We start from the raw sequence: 18,463 nt of genomic DNA, 5'->3' as shown, positions 1-18,463 counted from the left end.
ACAGTGCCTCTTCAACCTCAGGAGGCTGAAGAAATTTGGCTTGTCACCCAAAACCCTGACAAACTTTTACAGATGCACAATCGAGAGCATCCTATCGGGCTGTATCACAGCGTGGTACGGCAACTGCACTACCCTCAACCACAATGTTCTCCAGAGGGTGGTGCAGTCTGCACAACGCATCACCGGGGGCAAACTACCTGCCTTCCATGACACCTACAGCACCTGATGTCACAGGAAAGCCCAAAAAATCATCAAGGACCTCAACCACCGGAGCCACTACCTGTCCACACCGCTACCATCCAGAAGGCGAGGTCAGTACAGGTGCATCAAAGCTGGGACCGAGAGCCTGAAAAACAGCTTCTATCTCAAGGCCATCAGACTGCTAAACAGCTATCACTAACTCAGAGGCTGCTGCCTACATTGAGACCCAATCACTGGCCACTTTAATAAATGGAGCACTCGTCACTTTATACAATGCACTCTAAATAATACCACTTTAATAATGTTTACATATCTTACATTACTCATATCACAAGTATATACTGTATTTTATACCATCTATTGCACCTTGCCTATGCCGCTCCGCCATCGCTCATCCATATACTTAAATGTACATATTCTCATTCACCCCTTTAGATTTCTGTGTATTAGGTAGTTGTTGGGGAATTGTTAGATATTACTGCACTGTCGGAACTAGAAGCACAAGCATTTTGCTACACTCACACATGGTTAGTGTTGGAGATTTTCCAGTTATCGGATGATTTTCAGTAACCTATACTGTTCTCTTTGAAGTAGAAAGAATAATCAATATAAGCTTAAATATTAGACATATGTAAGCAGAATGAAGGCTAAACCTATGTGAGTGTCTAAGCTAGATCAACATCGAATTGACCAATGGACATGTAAAGAACAGAACGTAAGCAGAATCTGTGGAGATGATGCAAGGTAAACTAACAAGACGTGACTGGTCTGGGCCATATCTGATCTTGTGAAGGCTACTGGACACGCACACAAGTTAAGCATACATTGATAATGTATGTCTGAACTTGTAAAGACCTTTGGACAGGAACATTAGCTCAATGGTATGCATGTCACGCCACCAATAGAATCTATGCCTCAATATCTGAGCCAATAAGATAATGGAAACTATGTAACAAAGCAAATGGGGTGATGACGTTATGTAAAGGAAAACATTTATAAAAGCCAAGCACTAAGAATGAGAAGGCAGTACTTCCATGGAGGTGCTCGGCTTTGTTGCACTCTGCAATTAAAGTCTAATTGAATTCACAAGCTCTAGTATCTGAGTAGGATTTGATTTAATATTTTCCACAACATAAATGGCGAGCATGCCAGGAGGGCCTCAAGGGACCATAGGACAGTGACGCTTCTGTGGCTGACAGAGGTTCTTCTGGGCAGTCTCGCAAACGGGTGGCCGCCCAACTATTTCAGGTGAGCTTGTTCTTACGATAGTTGAATGTTTGTGTGATTTGCCTCGGGGGTCCTGTCTCAGCGATAGAAGCACCACGTAGGTCTCTACCCAATTTCTAAATGACCCTAGTAATACTGAGAGCTTTTGAATTCAATAACTGCATGCATGCTTAAGCTTTGGGGGGTTAAAAATAGTTATTGATAGACATTTGTGTGGATTTGATGGATAGGGGGTTGTGTGCCTTGCTGGTGTTGAGTGGTCGGTAGGGAGGGGCTTTCACTTGCTCTGGTCGGACTGTCCAACGAACCCGCATGGATGGCCTGTTTGAGTAGGGATTGTCCTGTCTGATTCTACTTGGCCGGGCACGACTGTTTCAGAACCTGTCTGGGCTTGTGCGTTAACACAACCCATTCAACTTGATCAGGCGGTCCGAGTTGGGTGTGTGATTCAGGTTGTCCCTCTCTCCGGACCGTTCATCTGGGGAACTTGTCCAGCCTGGCTGGTGTGTTTGTCTGCCCTGACTAGCTGGCTGCGTGGCCTGGTGTGTTTGTCTGCCCTGACTAGCTGGCTGCGTGGCCTGGTGTGGCATCACTGCTCCCTGTTTGTATTGTCAACACAAATAAATAAATAGATAGAAAAAGCCTATGATACCGCTTCAATAAAAATTAGTAGAAGGTCTGCTTGGATAGGTTACTTATGAATGCACCTCTAATGAGTAGAGGTCTGCATAAATAAGTAGGTAGAAAGCCTATGCTCTAATAAATTAGCCCAGCTCTAATAAATTAGTAAGAGACTGATTGGATAGGTGTTCACAATACCGCTCTCAGGAAGAGAGGTCTGCTTGGGTGAATAATTAGGGCACAATAGAACTTTGACCCGATTCGGCAAGGTCCTATTTCAAAATAAATCCTACAAATAACGCTCCGTCTGACTAATCGGGGGTCGGTAATTAGTAGGTCATCCGTGATACCGCTCTGAGTAAGAGGTCTGCCTGGATGGGTGAATAGGGAATGATGGGATTCTGACCCGATTCGGCAGAACTCCCATCATACCACAAAAATCCTGTAGAAATAACGTCTTTCTGTGTTTGTGGAAGTGCATCAGGTTAGGCTAAAAACTATAGGTTGTTTTAGGTCAAACGTAGTGTGTGTGAGTGAATGTGAATAAAAGCCTGAATTAATGTGAATAAAAGACTGAATGAGTAAAGTTTCCCTGTGTGGAGAAAGTTTATAGGTTTAGGAAAGAAGTAGGGTGTTAAAGTGTGTGAGTTGTCTGTCCTGAGTGAGGGGGATTGCGCAACCATCCTGTGACGTCACTTAAATGTGACCTGGCAGGAGGGGCGCATTTGATCCTGCACTAGGAGAGAGGAGTGTAAATGATATATGAAGACTAGTGGAATTGCACAATACTAGAAGTTAGGAGGAAATACTATGAATCATATAGAGGTGTATAAACATCATAGGTGAGTGTCCAGTAAGGTTTATAGAAAATGTATACTGGGGTGTGAGGTAGAGGAATATACAGTACAGGGAAACATGGATATAATAACATTTAAAGTAAAACTATACTACTGGAGGAATAATGATTATAGACATGTGAAGACGGGACATATGATACGTCACCTAGCAACAATAACTAGAGATATTAAAGTAGTGTGGATAACAGTAGGTATGAGAGTATGGTCGAGCAATCCACTACTTAACAGACCACTAGGAATATATAGTCCAGGAAGGACAGGGATATATATTAAAGCAACAGAGGAGGATTGGTTTTAAATAGGTGAATAGCACAATAAAAATAACTAAAACAGCATAGATAGTGCGGATATTATAGGAAGCTAAAATAATAACTAGAAATTAAATAAACATTTGAAAGTAAGGATATCAGTAGCAATAGGACAAGAAAGAAAGAGAAAAAGAAATACTGAGAATGTTTAAAGAAGGAGAAGGATTGTTGAAAAGTATAAAGAAAGCTAGAGGAATGTTGAAGAAGGACAAGGAAAAGTCAGACAGAAAGAAGGTGGAATGGTTTACAAAACCTGGAGTTGTGGAAATAAAGAGAGAAATGGAGGTGGAAGATGATAAGGAGACTCTCTCTGCCCTCTTAGGTAAAATAAAAGGACCTGGAAAGGACAGGGGAGACTGAGCAAGGTGCAGGAAGGAACCCAGGAAAGTTTAACTGTTATGAAAGATTATGTGGAAATAGGAAGACAAGTGTGAATGGTTTAGATAACGTGGGATATCAATAATAGTGATATTTGAGGCGCTATACTGGAATAAGACATTAAGTCATCTGTATTATCCAGTAATGAATTTGCAGACATTATAGAATAGATTCTAATACAAGATATTACGTGCCGTGACTAATTAATTATTGTCCGGGGAAGTGGATAGCCTTACCTTGGAAAATAGTTATTTTAAAACCATGGAGTCGCTGAAAGAAGCGCACGTGAATTCTACCAATTCGGCTTGAATATGAAAGAGTAAACTAGATAATGCAGGGCAACATTACCTTATAAACAGGAGAATTCAAATCAAATAAACAATTCAGGGAGGCAATTATGAATTAGAACAAACACATAAAACCAGAATAAGAAGCTCAATATACAAGCGTATTGAAGTTAGCGTTCTATCAGCGTCATTACGCTCACAGGACTATTTTGAGAATGGATAGTGTAAAATGGGGTGCTTGGTAATGTCGTACAGGCTATTTTGGTTGGATTTCAAAGCACTAGATTGGATATACCAGAGTGCAGAACAACTGATTGTTACGAGAATTTTGTTCTCAGTTGTTCATAATACCAAATTGAATTAATTACTCAGCCTGAAACCCAGAGTTTGTAAGAAACTGGTTGAAACGAATCAGGCGGAGGCCCAGCTACAATTGTCAGGAATGTTTATTTAGATGCTCTGACGTGCATATACAAAAACGTTCCTTTTATCCCTTCTCTTAAACTACGCACATACATACACACTATATTTGGATTATCCCCTGAAGTCTCACCACAGTTTATTACCACTTAGCTGACAGTTCCAGTCCCCCCCAGATACGGAAAACCTGGAGGGGCTCTCGCTGTCTTATTTTATCTCCACAGAGTTATAGCTGGGTCAGTTCAAACATAGGTTAAGGGGTCTCTTTGCTTTCTTTCGGCACACACATACAGTGGGGCAAAAAAGTATTTAGTCAGCCACCAATTGTGCAAGTTCTCCCACTTAAAAAGATGAGAGAGGCCTGTAATTTTCATCATAGGTACACTTCAACTATGACAGACAAAATGAGAAAAAAAATCCAGAAAATCACATTGTAGGATTTTTAATGAATTTATTTGCAAATTATGGTGGAAAATAAGTATATAGTTAGTATAGCAATGTAACGTTATTGATCTGTCAGTTTCCCTAGCTAATTCCCTACTTTTCACTTTTCAAACAGAGTAATTAACATCTCTACAGGCTTCACTGTCATGGTGCACAGTCAGTACACAACACTATGCTCATCATGTCTAAGCAGGATCAGATGGCGACAGGTGTCCCAACAGGGACAGACAGCCAGGGAAGACCAGTCTATTGAGCTTGTGACTTTTGCAGTGTATTAACAATATCAGTGAACGATACAAAGGAGTCTGTATTGAAAACATAATATCTCAGGGGAGATATCTATTTAGGCAGTCCCTAGCTGCTTGGCTGCTCAGTCCTGGCCCTGGGGGTCTGCTGTCCTGTGTGTTGTCACTCTGGCCTTGGCCTAACACACCTGAAACCAGTAATGAATGTTTCACTAAGATCCTAAAGCTGAGTGGGTGTGTTGGGGTGCTGCAGGGCGGTGGACCCCTAGGGACCGGACGATCCAGCTATATTGCGTGCAAGTAAAAAGAGCTCAGTGATATGAATTATACTGAACAACATAAATTCAACATGCAACAATTTTTTTTGCGCAACAGACATACAAAACGCCCAATGTGGACCCAGAGGATATCACATGAAAGTATTAATTATAAGTACATTTTAATGAATTAATTAGTCGCTAATCTATGGATTTCAAATGACTAGGCAGGTGCACAGGCATCACCCAGGCCCAGCCAATCAAAGTTGTTCGCCACAAAAAGGCTTTATTAGACAGAAATACAACATATTGGATTGTGTAGAAATGCAGGAAATTAGCTTTAAATGGCCAAAAAATGTCCTCCCCCAGACCCCCGCCAGGTTATGTACCCTCCCACTTTAAAAATCAAAGTTGTGCCCCTGTGATGTGATATCAATGGCAGCCAGCATTGGACATAAAGAGATGTGCAGAAAGATAATCAGCCTCTCCCCTTAATGTATTTTTAATGTCAGCCATGGACAATCTCTTCAAAGAAACCCTCTAGTTGAGTAAAATAAGGAGCCTATTGCTTCGGTCCTTGTTTCGTTTTCACTTGTTACCTGGTAAATAACCAACAACCATGGATAACCACAAAGGGAATAAGGTAAGGTAACAGTCCATGTCAGCCAGGCGCATCTTTTTAAAGAAACACTATTTCAATCTGTAGTTGAGTAAATAATGATATCAAATTTCAAATTTATTTGTAAAGCCCTTCTTACATCAGCTGATGTCACAAAGTGCTGTACAGAAACACTAAAACAGCCAGCAATGCAGGTGTAGAAGCACAGTGGCTAGGAAAAACTCCCTAGAAAGGCCAGAACCTAGGAATAAACCTTGAGAGGAACCAGGCTATGAGGGGTGGCCAGTCCTCTTCTGGCTGTGCCGGGTGGAGATTATAACAGAACATGGCCAAGATGTTCAAATGTTCATAGATGACCAGCAGGGTCAAATAATAATAATCACAGTGGTTGTTGAGGGTGCAACAGGAGTAAATGTCAGTTGGCTTTTCATAGCCAATCATTGAGAGTATCTCTTCCGCTCCTGCTGTCTCTAGAGAGTTGAAAACAGCAGGTTTGGGACAGGTAGCACGTCCGGTGAACAGGTCAGGGTTCCATAGCCGCAGGCAGAACAGTTGAAACTGGAGCAGCAGCACGGCCAGGTGGACTGGGGACAGCAAGGAGTCATCAGGCCAGGTAGTCCTGAGGCATGGTCCTAGGGCTCAGGTCCTCAGAGAGAGAAAGAAAGAGAGAAAGAAAAAGAAAGCATACTTAAATTCACACAGGACACTGGATAAGATAGAAGTAATCCAGATATAACAGACTGACCCTAGCCCCCCGACACAAACTACTGCAGCATAAATACTGGAGGCTGAGACAGGAGGGGTCGGGAGACACTGTGGCCCCATCCAACGATACCCCCGGACAGAGCCAAACAGGCAGGATATAACCCCACCCACTTTGCCAAAGCACAGCCCCCACACCACTAGAGGAATATCTTCAACCACCAACTTACCATCCTGAGACAAGGCCGAGTGTAGCCCACAAAGATCTCCGCCACGGCAAAACCCAAGGGGGGGCGCCAACCCAGACAGGAAGATCATGTCAGTGACTCAACCTACTCAAGTGACGCACCCCTCCTAGGGACGGCATGGAAGAGCACCAGTAAGCCAGTGACTCAGCCCCTGTAAGAGGCAGAGAATACCAGTGGAGAGAGGGGAACCGGCCAGGCAGAGACAGCAAGGGTGGTTCGTTGCTCCAGTGCCATTCCGTTCACCTTCACACTCCTGGGCCAAACTACACTGAATCATAGGACCTACTGAAGAGATGAGTCTTCAATATTTACGTTTTGTTCTGATCACAAGACAATCCAGAAAATTGCAATAAACAGCGCCAAACTCATGCAGAAAACGGAATGTTGTATTCTGGCCTGACCAATCTTTTTGAAGTAAACACCATTTAATTATCTCTATTTGAGCAAAATAAGTAGTTTTGTTGTGATTACCAGTAAGTCCTAATAATTCGGATAAAGAGCGCCACAGTCAGGCAGACTTAATAGATTACATCCACTGCTATAAACCTTCCAATATAATCGCATAGTTTACACCGACCCACCGCGGACCTTTAACAAATAAATATCCGTGTAAAAAAGGCGTCTCATGGTCTGTTTTGTCAACGAGCTCGTCATATTCCAAACACTGGTGGTAACCAGATGATCCCAATAATTTAAGTAGTAAACGATGCCCTTCTCTGTTATGTTCTACTGCGAACTGTCTGTGACTCGATCGTTGTTTCCCTGTTTTACTTATTACGTCAGACAAAATTAACTGCAAATATATCAGCATAACTAAGCTACACAGAACCATGGCGGACCCACTGTAAAATGAGAGGCTTTTAATCGTATTAAAACGTGATCCAGTACAGCATGTCTAGCTCTACCCACTGGGGCGTGGCTTACGGAGCGCTCTTTGAAATAAGCGCTCGTATCTTCGTATTCCACCGGAACGAGTTCTCACCACACCTACCTTGGAGTTTAGGAGTGCCATTTGAATGACATCTAGTGTCAAATTGTTGAAACGGCATATTCTTCTTCTTATTTGTTACTTATCAATAACAACATATTGCAGTCCATGCGAAATAACCTGGTATTGTAATATTTAACAAGCAGCCAGCTGAGTTTTGAAGTCAGAGCATGTGAACCTTTGACTGATCAACATTTCTAGACCTTCTCAAAATGGATGGATGTGATGCCCATCATGACATTCCATACCTCAGTGGCAGCCTCCAGCGGACATGCCCCATCGTGACTAGCTACGCCCAGTTAAATCCATGGGGATGAAGTCAACCTTTACACCAAGATCCGCCGTTTCAGCCCCTGAGTTTCACGTTGCAAATTCAGAGATTCAGAGATTTATTTTAAAACGCCTTGATAAATAAATTACATAGTTCTGGTTGCAACAATTAATTCTTAAGGGGGGGGGTCAGTATTGTTTTGTGGGAGTCGGTTACATTTATATAAATCTAACGGTTTAAAGCGGTATCGATGCCGTGTCTTTTCCTGGAGCGTGTTCTACTGTGAAACAAAGTTGTATGAGTTGGATCCTAGTTGTGGACAGGGAGAGGCAAGGGGAAGGCCTCGGAGTGGATTTGCAGTCATGGCCGGGAATTTTGACGCGGAGGATCGTGCTAGCTGGTACTGGGGAAGGTTGAGCCGACAGGAGGCGGTTTTCCTCTTGCAGGGTCAGAGGCATGGCGTGTTTCTCGTCAGGGACTCTATTACCAGTCCCGGGGACTACGTGCTATCCGTCTCAGAGAACTCAAAAGTATCACATTATATAATCAACAGCATCAGCAACAACCGGCAATCTGGATCAGGTAAGATTAGATAGCTGTCATACTAGCTCGCTAACGTAGTAAACTAGTTAACGTGGGAAAACGCCACTGACCCAGTTCTAGCGGGCACTAGCTAGCGGTACATAACTACGTTTAAGATAATTTAGTTGGCCGGAAGCTGGCTACACCAGACATAGCTAATGTTAGTTTGCTAAACAAAATTGAGTATACGTTTGAAAACTGTATTACACTATGAACACTTAGCATCAGTAGCTAGCTATCATTCTTGTTAAGGTCGGACTGAAGCTAGCTGTTGGAACAGAAGGCAAACTATGGCTATGCACAGAAACAAGCAACCCCCTAGTTGTGAACTACTTGACAGTCATTGTGTAGTTTGTCAATTAACTTACGGTCGTGGTCTGGGCTCGCTAATGAGCTCTAATTTGAACAGTCACCAAGATTTGGAAATAGTATTTATTTAGGGATTTGGTAGTGTGTTTACCTAGCTACACATAACTGGCTGTGGTTTTTGTAACTGTAGTAATGGTGGGGTTTCAAAGGTCTTTGTTTAGTTTTGTCAGCTGGAGGCTTTAGGTACTTTGTCTTTAGTAAGAGCCAGGTAGACAGTGAGTGGTCGGATTGGGCTGATCCTATGAATGAATGGACATGCTGTCACAATTGGAGGATGACTGTTTCCCGAATGGTGTGTGTGGAATGCATGTGGTCCTGCCCTGTTTTAATTACACACACACACACACACACACACACACACACACACACACACACACACACACACACACACAGTACTTTTTTATTTGTTTAGGCTATTTCCTTTTGGAAATTTCACCATACATGTCCTACCTTGCAGGCTTTGCAAGTGTGTGACCATTAGCTAAGCTGTCAAATTGAATCGAAAACTATCGAATGAGTAGGCCTATATCTTCTGGAACAGATTGTTTTTCTTAATAAACTTGCAAAAGTTGTGACAGGGAATGTATACATGCTGTATGTGAAGCCATGGGAGGCTTAAACAGACTATTTCAGCTAAGTCCTTGGCTTAAGCCTAATTGTTTTGTTAGGACTCGATTGTCAGAAGAATGCTCAGCTGAGGCACTTTCAGTTTCAGTAGCCTCAGGGTTCCAGGAGAATTTAAAAAATAAAACTGTCATCCTCTCGCCATCCAGGTTTGCCCCCTCCGAGGTTCCGCATCGGGGACCAGGAGTTTGACGCCCTGCCCATCCTTCTGGAGTTCTACAAGATCCACTACCTGGACACCACCACGCTGATCGAGCCCATCAGCAAGGCCACGTACACTAGCTTTGTGAGCTGTGCCGCCGCCACCGCCCCTCCCACTGCATCGGGCAGCGCCCCGCAGGAGGCAGAGTTTGTTCGCGCCATCTTCGACTTCCCCGGCAACGACGAGGAGGACCTGCCCTTCCGCAAGGGTGACGTGCTGCGTGTGCTGGAGAAGCCTGAGGAGCAGTGGTGGAACGCGGCTAACCAGGAGTGCCGCGCCGGCATGATCCCCGTACCCTATGTGGAAAAGTACCGGCCCGCCTCGCCCACCTCGGTGGCGGGGGGGCCCGGCGGTGCGGGAGGGCCGGCGGGTGTTGGGGGCAGCACTACGGATGGAGCAGCGCCCCAGCTGCCCCCGCCTCTGGGAGAGCCAGGCCAGTATGCCCAGCCCATGGTCAACACTCCCCTGCCCAATCTGCAGAACGGGCCCGTCTATGCCCGCGCCATTCAGAAAAGGGTGCCCAATGCCTACGACAAGACGGCCCTCGCCTTGGAGGTATTGGTTCACCCCCTTCGCCTTCTTCTGTGCCCCATGGCACTCTCTCCCTCTTTTCTGTTTCATGTCCCCTATATGTTCTCTCTGCCAGGGTGCAGCTGCTGTAATTGCTTACTCTTTCCTGTAAGTATACACAACCATCCATACACATGTGGGCAGGCACACTTGCATGCTTACACACACACACACACACATACACAATGACATGTATAATGGGTTCATGCATATAGAGAAAAGCAGACCGAGAGGAGAGCTAGTACTGTCACATGCGCTAAATACAATGATGCAAAGTAAACAAACGCCTATTAAATACCTATTAAAGGTATAGTTCAGTTCCACATAAATATGTAGTTTTGTAGAACTATCCATTTAAGATTAGAAGCTGTTTGAAGGTTGCGAGTCGTACAGTAGAAATGGCAATGCCCGAACAAAGGTTGCTTCGCAGTTCATAGCTTGCAGCTTAAGAGTCCAATTTGTCAGTGTTGATGAAGAGCGTTCTTTTGAAGTACCACACCTGCAGGTATAACTGTATGTCATGAGAGGAACATGGGTTTTGTCCCAAATGGCACCCTATTCCCTATTTAGTGCACTGCTTTTGGTCAAAAGTTGTGCACCATCTAAGGAATAGGCCAGGGTGCCATTTCGGACCATTTAAAAAAAAAAGAAGAAGAAATTTGCACATTAGAAAGTGAAGCAACAGAGATTATAGTGAATGATGGGGAATGGGCATGGAGTGTGTATCCCAAGGTAAAGGCTTAGTAGGACTGTGCTGCTGTGTAGATCAGGGCTTCGGGTCAATTCCCTTACAGGCTGTGAGTCAATCAGGGTTCGGGTAATTCCATACCAATATTGGTCAGTCAGTGGACATACCGGTAGTTCACATTGATTTCCAATTGCAACTGTTCATGAGTGTATTTGAAATGGAAGCAACCCCAACCCTGGCCTGGGTTAGCGAAACGAAATAAAGAGTTTGGCTACTGTGCTTGTCAGTAGGGATGGGCATGTTAGTATTAGAATATTGTGAGAGTATTTATTTGAGGGGGGGGGGGGGGGAAATCACAGGCCTATTTTAACAATGAAAAGTTTGTCTCAATTAAATCAAATAATTTCTGACGTTGTTACACACAAGGATATGCCATGATATTTGAAATTCTTAATCTAATAAAACAAACTTTGAATGGAGTTTTATGACGTGTGACCCATAATAAAAAATACTTATAGCCTACACAGGTTTGTTGTTGTTGGCACTACAGTCAGAGGCTGTGAAGTGGGAGGTCTCAAATCAATGCAAATTTTAAAAATTGAATTAAGTTAGCTAAATGAGAAGTAGGTTACAACGAGCAACCAAAAGGTAGGCTGCTCTTTAATGAATGGAGTTGGTGTAGACTAGAGGTCGACCGATTATGATTTTTCAACGGCGATACCGATTATTGGAGGACCAAAAAAAGCCGATACCGATTAATCGTCTGATATTTTTTTATTTGTAATAATGACAATTACAATACAGAATGAACACTTATTTTAACTTAATATAATACATCAATACAATCAATTTGGCCTCAAATAAATAATGAAACATGTTCAATTTGGTTTAAATAATGCAAAAACAAAGTGTTGGAGAAGAAAGTAAAAGTGCAATATGTGCCATGTAAGAAAGCTAACGTTTAAGTTCCTTGCTCAGAACATGAGAACATATGAAAGCTGGTGGTTCCTCTTAACATGAGTCTTCAATATTCCCAGGTAAGAAGTTTTAGGTTGTAGTTTATAGGAATTATAGGACTATTTCTCTCTATACGATTTGTATTTCATATACCTTTGACTATTGGATGTTTTTATAGGCACTTTAGTGTTGCCAGTGTAACAGTATAGCTTCCATCCCTCTCCTCGCCGCTACCTGGGCTCGAACCAGGAACGCATCGACAACAGCCACCCTCGAAGCAGCGTTACCCATGCAGAGCAAGGGGAACAACTACTCCAAGTCTCAGAGCCAGTGACGTTTGAAACGCTATTAGCGCGCACCCTGCTAACTAGCTAGCCATTTCACGTCGGTTACACCAGCCTCATCTCGGGAGTTGATAGGCTTGAATTCATAAACACAGAGCTGCTGGCAAAACGCACGAAGGTTCTGTTTGAATGAATGCTTACGGGCCTGCTGGTGCCCACCGTCGCTCAGTCAGACTGCTCTATCAAATCATAGACTTAATTATAACATAATAACACACAAATACGAGCCTTAGGTCATTTAATATGGTCTAATCCGGAAACTATCATCTCGAAAACAAAACGTTTTATTCTTTCAGTGAAATACGGAACCGTTCCGTATTTTATCTAATGGGTGGCATCCATCAGTCTAAATATTCCTGTTACATTGCACAACTTTCAATGTTATGTCATAATTACGTAAAATTCTGGCAAATTAGTTCGCAATGAGCCAGGCGGCCCAAACTGTTGCATATACCCTGACTCTGCGTGCAATGAACGCAAGAGAAGTGACACAATTTCACCTGGTTAATATTGCAGGTTTAAAAATATGTACTTCTGTGTATTGATTTTAAGAAAGGCATTGATGTTTATGGTTAGGTACACGTTGGAGCAACGACAGTCCTTTTTCGCGAATGCGCACTGCATCGATTATATGCCGGACACGCTAGATAAACTAGTAATATCATCAACCATGTGTAGTTATAACTAGTGATTATGATTGATTTTTATAAGATACGTTTAATGCTAGCTAGCAACTTACCTTGGCTTCTTACTGCATTCGCGTAAATCAGACATGTTGGCTGGATTCACAACATGTGTAGCTCCTCATGAGGCAGGTGGTTAGAGCGTTGGACTAGTTAACCGTAAGGTTGCAAGATTGAATCCCTGAGCTGACAATGTAAAAATCTGTTGTTCTGCCCCTGAACAAGATAGTTAACCCACCGTTCCTAGGCCGTCATTGAAAATAAGAATGTGTTTTTAACTGACTTGCCTAGTTAACTTATTTGATATAGGGGGCAGCATTTTCACTTTTGGATGAATTGCGTGCCCATAGTGAACTGCCTCCAACTCTGTCCCAGATGCTAATATATGCATATTATTATTACTATTGGATATAAAACACTCTGAAGTTTCTAAAACTGTTTGAATGATGTATGTGAGTATAACAGAACTCATATGGCAGGCAAAAACCTGAGAGAAAAATCCAAACAGGAATTGAGAATTCTGAGACTGGTCAACGTTCAACTCATCACCTATTAAATTCCCTGTAAGATATGGATCTGTTTGCACTTCCTACGCCTTCCACTAGATGTCAACAGTCTGTAGAACGTGGAATGAAGCTTATGCTGTGTTGTGGTGCTGGATGAGAGGGGAATGAGTCAGTGGTATGGCAGATTGCCAGTTCCTGGTCATGCGCTTCATGATCTCGCCTTGCGAGATCTCGCTTCATGATCTCGCCTTGCGTTCCATAACTTCTACAGACACGAAGGAATGCTCCGTTTGTAACGTTATTGGATATATGATAACAACATCCTGAAGATTGATTCTCTACTTAGTTTGACCAGTTTATTCGACCTGTTATATAACTTTTTGAAGTTTTCGTCCGAGTTCGCCTGCATCTGCGCGAGCGTTTGGACATGTGCACTAAACATGCTAGCAAAAGTAGCTACTTAGACATAAGTAATGGACATTATCGAACAAAACAACGATTTATTGTGGAACTAGGATTCCTGGGAGTGCATTCTGATGAAGATCATCAAAGGTAAGGGAATATTTATGATGTAATTTCGTATTTCTGTTGACTCCAACATGGCGGAGAAATTTTGTTATTTTTGAGTGCCGTCTCAGATTATTGGATGGTGTGCTTTTTACGTAAAGTAAAAATCTGACACAGCGGTTGCATTAAGAACAAGTGTATCTTTAATTCTATGTAAAACATGTATCTTTCATCAAAGTTTATGATGAGTATTTCTGTTATTTGACGTGGCTCTCTGCAATTTCTCCGGATATTTTGGAGGCATTTCTGAACATGGCGCCAATGTAAACCGAGATTTGTGGATATAGATATGCACATTATCGAACAAAACATAAATGTATTGTGTAACATGATGTCCTATGTGTATCATCTGATGAAGATCAGTGATTCATTTTATCTCTATTTCTGCTTTTTGTGAATATCTTTTGCTGGGAAAATGGCTGTGTTTTTCTGTGGCTATGTACTGAGCTAACATAATCATTTGGTGTGCTTTCGCAGTAAATTCTTTTTGAAATCAGACATGTTGGCTGGATTCACAACATGTGTAGCTTTAATTTGGTGTCTTTCATGTGTGATTTCATGTGTGATTAATTTTTATAGTAATATATTTGAATTTGGCGCGCTACATTTTTTCTGGCTTTTGGCCAAGTGGGACGCTACCGTCCCACATATCCCAGAGAAGTTAAATAAAGCTGTACAAAAAATAATGATAATTTTAAAAATCTGCAAAATCGGTGTCAAAAATTACTGATTTCCGATTGTTATGAAAACTTGAAATCGGCCCTAATTAATCGGCCATTCCGATTAATCGGTCGACCTCTAGTGTAGACGAGGACGGGGAGCGCAGCAAAATAGCCTCAACTGGCATAGCTAACAAGCTGGCTAGCTAATATCTGGCAATCTTAGCTAGCTTCTTTACCTTGATTTTTTTATTTCACCTTTATTTAACCAGGTAGGCAAGTTGAGAACAAGTTCTCATTTACAATTGCGACCTGGCCAAGATAAAGCAAAGCAGTTCGACACATACAACAACAGAGTCACACATGGAGTAAAACAAACATACAGTAGAAAAATAAGATTTAATACAGTAAAGACAGGCCCTGCCAGATGGGATGATAGATAACCTGTGGCATTTACAAGTTTGTCAACTAGCATGAGTCAGTTGCTACTTTTTCCTCGCTCTCCTTTGTCACACACCATTGGCCCCTGCCCATCCCGTGCAATGTCTCTCCCGTGGTGCAGGCTGCGCAACAAAGTGTCCAAGTTTATCCCAATTTTTGTTTATTTGAATGTGAAATGATTTCAAATGCCCATCCCTACTTGTCAGGCTAAGGCTGGGGTCGGGAACTCAAACGAAACAAAGCAGAATTGGGCTGTATTGGCTGGCTATCCAGAGTCCTTGCTCCGGCCAATCGCTGCGCAACACCCACGGACGTTAGTTTCTTCTCCGCAATGAGTCTGGATCTGTGTACCTCCCGACCCTTCACCGAATGCAAACAGATTCAGGGCTGTCAGATTGGGTTGGGCCAGAGCCAGAACACACGTGGGTAAAGTGGCTGTTTAAAAATGTGTCATAGGCTTTGATACTCTGATTGGTTAGAAACAATCGAATCGCTGATTACTTTGTTTTGTACACCGCCCCTCTTGTAACCACAAGACTTAAATGATTGCAGTAGCCGACCTAAAGTATGTAGTGAATGACAGAGCAGCGGAAGAATGTAATGTGAGTCGTCAGGCTAAGGGCTGTAGCCAACTAATTAGGCTAAATAATTTTAATGTGGTTCAAGTGTGAATAGAGTTGATTTGATGTATTCATTCTACTACTATTAGAGTTGATTGATTAGGCTGCTTTAAATAACTATTTATTGAACATCATTGAGCCCCATAGAGGCTTTTTAAGAGCCTTGTGCGGCTCCAGAGCCACACGTTGCAGACCCCTGAAGGTCTTGCTTCTATCCAATTTGTCTCTATAGTCTAACGTGTGTGTTTTGTGCAGGTCGGAGACATGGTGAAAGTGACCAAGATCAACGTGAACGGCCAGTGGGAGGGCGAGTGCAAGGGCAAGTGCGGCCACTTTCCCTTTACGCATGTCCGGCTGCTGGACCATCAACACTCCGAGGACGAGAGCTGAGACACACACATACTTACAGACACACTCCTCACTTCACATAAGTCCAATCCAGTCCTCTGTGATTTTCACCTATGATCGAAAATAACACATGATATACTGACTGCAGTGGTCAGAAGTTACAACTCATTCGCTGCTGTTGCTAATGTGTGTGAGAGAGAATTTATTTAGATGAAGTTCTCACTCACACACACACGGAATATAATTTACACTTCTACCCCAGTATTCAAGTCCTGATACACTACACACACAGCAGAGTTTACGCCCCCTCTCCCATGTTTGGCAAGAAATCGTTCTTTACACATATACACACGCATTTTCCCGCACACACACACACACATGCCCAGACGCTGGTGTATATGTGGCTTCTCTCAGACTCATGGATCACCCTTTTGTAGTACAGGACAGTGAATCTGGGACCTCGAAGAGCAGAATGGCCATACTGACTCCTGATTGACTCCCTCTTGTGGAGAAAGACGCTCACTGCGACTGAAACGACCATTGCTGCACTCCACAGATAGAACAAGTTACCACAGGACACCCACCACAGGGGCCCTAACCAAGCCCCTCTGCTTCAAACCCCCAAGTACTCTTTTTGTACTGAAATTAAGTGGAAAATATTATGACATATGACACCATTACATACTAAATATTATGTTAAATGTTTTTTGTGTGGTTTTTTTACCCTGTGCATGATCAAGACCCTCACCGCCCTGTGTGATCACTGACATTCTGAAATGCTATGATGACTGTGTCTTGTCTGTGTCTGGGGAGTAAGTGGAGACATTCCTTAGGACTAAAGTATGGGGCCTTTGTTCAGTCCACCTCATTGTTGTGAGATATACAATGGCCAGACAACGGCTTTGTATATTAATATACCAAGCGGATATATTTGAACTCTCTCTCCTCTTACTTTCGTCTGCCCCGGTCCCCTCCTTTCCCATCCTCTTGATCTCCTCCTCCTGTCTCATTCATTTATAAGATGGTCCGATCCATTTCCTCCCGGCCTCCCCCATGCCAAAGACACTAGATAAACCTGCTGTGTTAGTGTTAATGTGTTAGTGTATACAAAGGCCTTTTTGGCAGGGGGAATGTGTCAACATATTTAAAATGATTCAGAACCTCATATTGTCACAATCAACACAAAGCCACAGCGTTAATCCTTTGGTCTCTCCCCTCGTTTTCCTCCCATGCGGACTGTAACAAACACAGTACATACACGTTTTTAGGTGTACTAAATTAATTTCTGCCTGCTTCGTTTCAACTGGGAGCTCTGAGTTAGGTCTGGGTTGAGTTTGGTAATGCACAGTGTTGAAAGTGTTTTTAAAGTTTTTGTAACAGAAAACAATAATGAATGTTTCTTATTGGACAGGTTCAGGTAGTACCTCCCCGTTTCAAAATGCATCTCCTCCCGACTGAACACAACCATAGTCATTTCCCTAGAGTCTCTCCCTTGGTGCCAATCTGTCACCCTCACCCAGTACCTACCCTCTGGGCTCAGCTATGACACACAAAGCCACTGACGTGCCAGATGCATTGCAGGATGCTAAACGTCATCGTATGCTGATGACACCACATTGCTAAAGGACTGTGGGTGAAAGGCACACAGTCACTGGCCAATCATAGTAACATGGGTGGGTGTGTGGACCAATCGTAGGCATATGGGAGCGTTTTAGGCCAATTGTTGTCATTTAGGGAGAGCATGTTTATTTGTCCTCTACCTCATGTCTGAATTGTTTTAATTTATATAGATTTTTTTCCCTCAGAAATATGAAAATAAGTGATCTGAAGTGCCATGCTCAGTTCATCAGTATTTTGTGGAAATGTTTTTTTTTTTTTTCAAGGAGCAATTCTAGCAAAAACACTTTCCCTACTCCCTCAACTATATCCTGTGGTATTTTGTAAATATGTGCTGGGAATTAGCCTGCTAGGTGCACATGTTTCACAAGAGAGTAAGAACCCCCCCCTTCCAAGTCCAGGTCTAATGAAGCTGCAAGGCTTTTTAATAACACTAAGTAAGCGTTAGACTATTAACAAGCCCTATGTAGATGTTTGTTCAAGTTTACAAAGACAATATGGTTGCTCTATTGAAAGAAACACTGAGGGCAACCTGCATAACTTGCGTTGACTGCAGCAGCATTTTATTTATTTTATATATTATGAGACAATGAACAGTAATGTCTAATGGTTT

General features: G+C 42.7%; 1 protein-coding gene across 1 annotated transcript; it reads left to right on the top strand.

Annotated features, from left to right (window-relative positions):
- Positions 1-8,144: 8,144 nt before the first annotated feature.
- LOC139537627 (adapter molecule crk-like) lies at positions 8,145-16,938 on the top strand. The gene is made up of 3 exons (XM_071339164.1): positions 8,145-8,655; positions 9,798-10,405; positions 16,141-16,938. Exons 1-3 carry the CDS (start codon positions 8,436-8,438, stop codon positions 16,273-16,275), a joined length of 963 nt encoding a protein of 320 aa, XP_071195265.1. The 5' UTR covers positions 8,145-8,435; the 3' UTR covers positions 16,276-16,938.
- The last annotated feature ends 1,525 nt before the right edge of the window (positions 16,939-18,463 follow it).

This window comes from Salvelinus alpinus, chromosome 13 (genome assembly GCF_045679555.1).
Source record: "Salvelinus alpinus chromosome 13, SLU_Salpinus.1, whole genome shotgun sequence".
Classification (NCBI taxonomy): Eukaryota; Metazoa; Chordata; class Actinopteri; order Salmoniformes; family Salmonidae; genus Salvelinus; species Salvelinus alpinus.
Note: the sequence above shows the minus strand (reverse complement) of the source record. Positions and strands in the feature narration are given on the sequence as shown.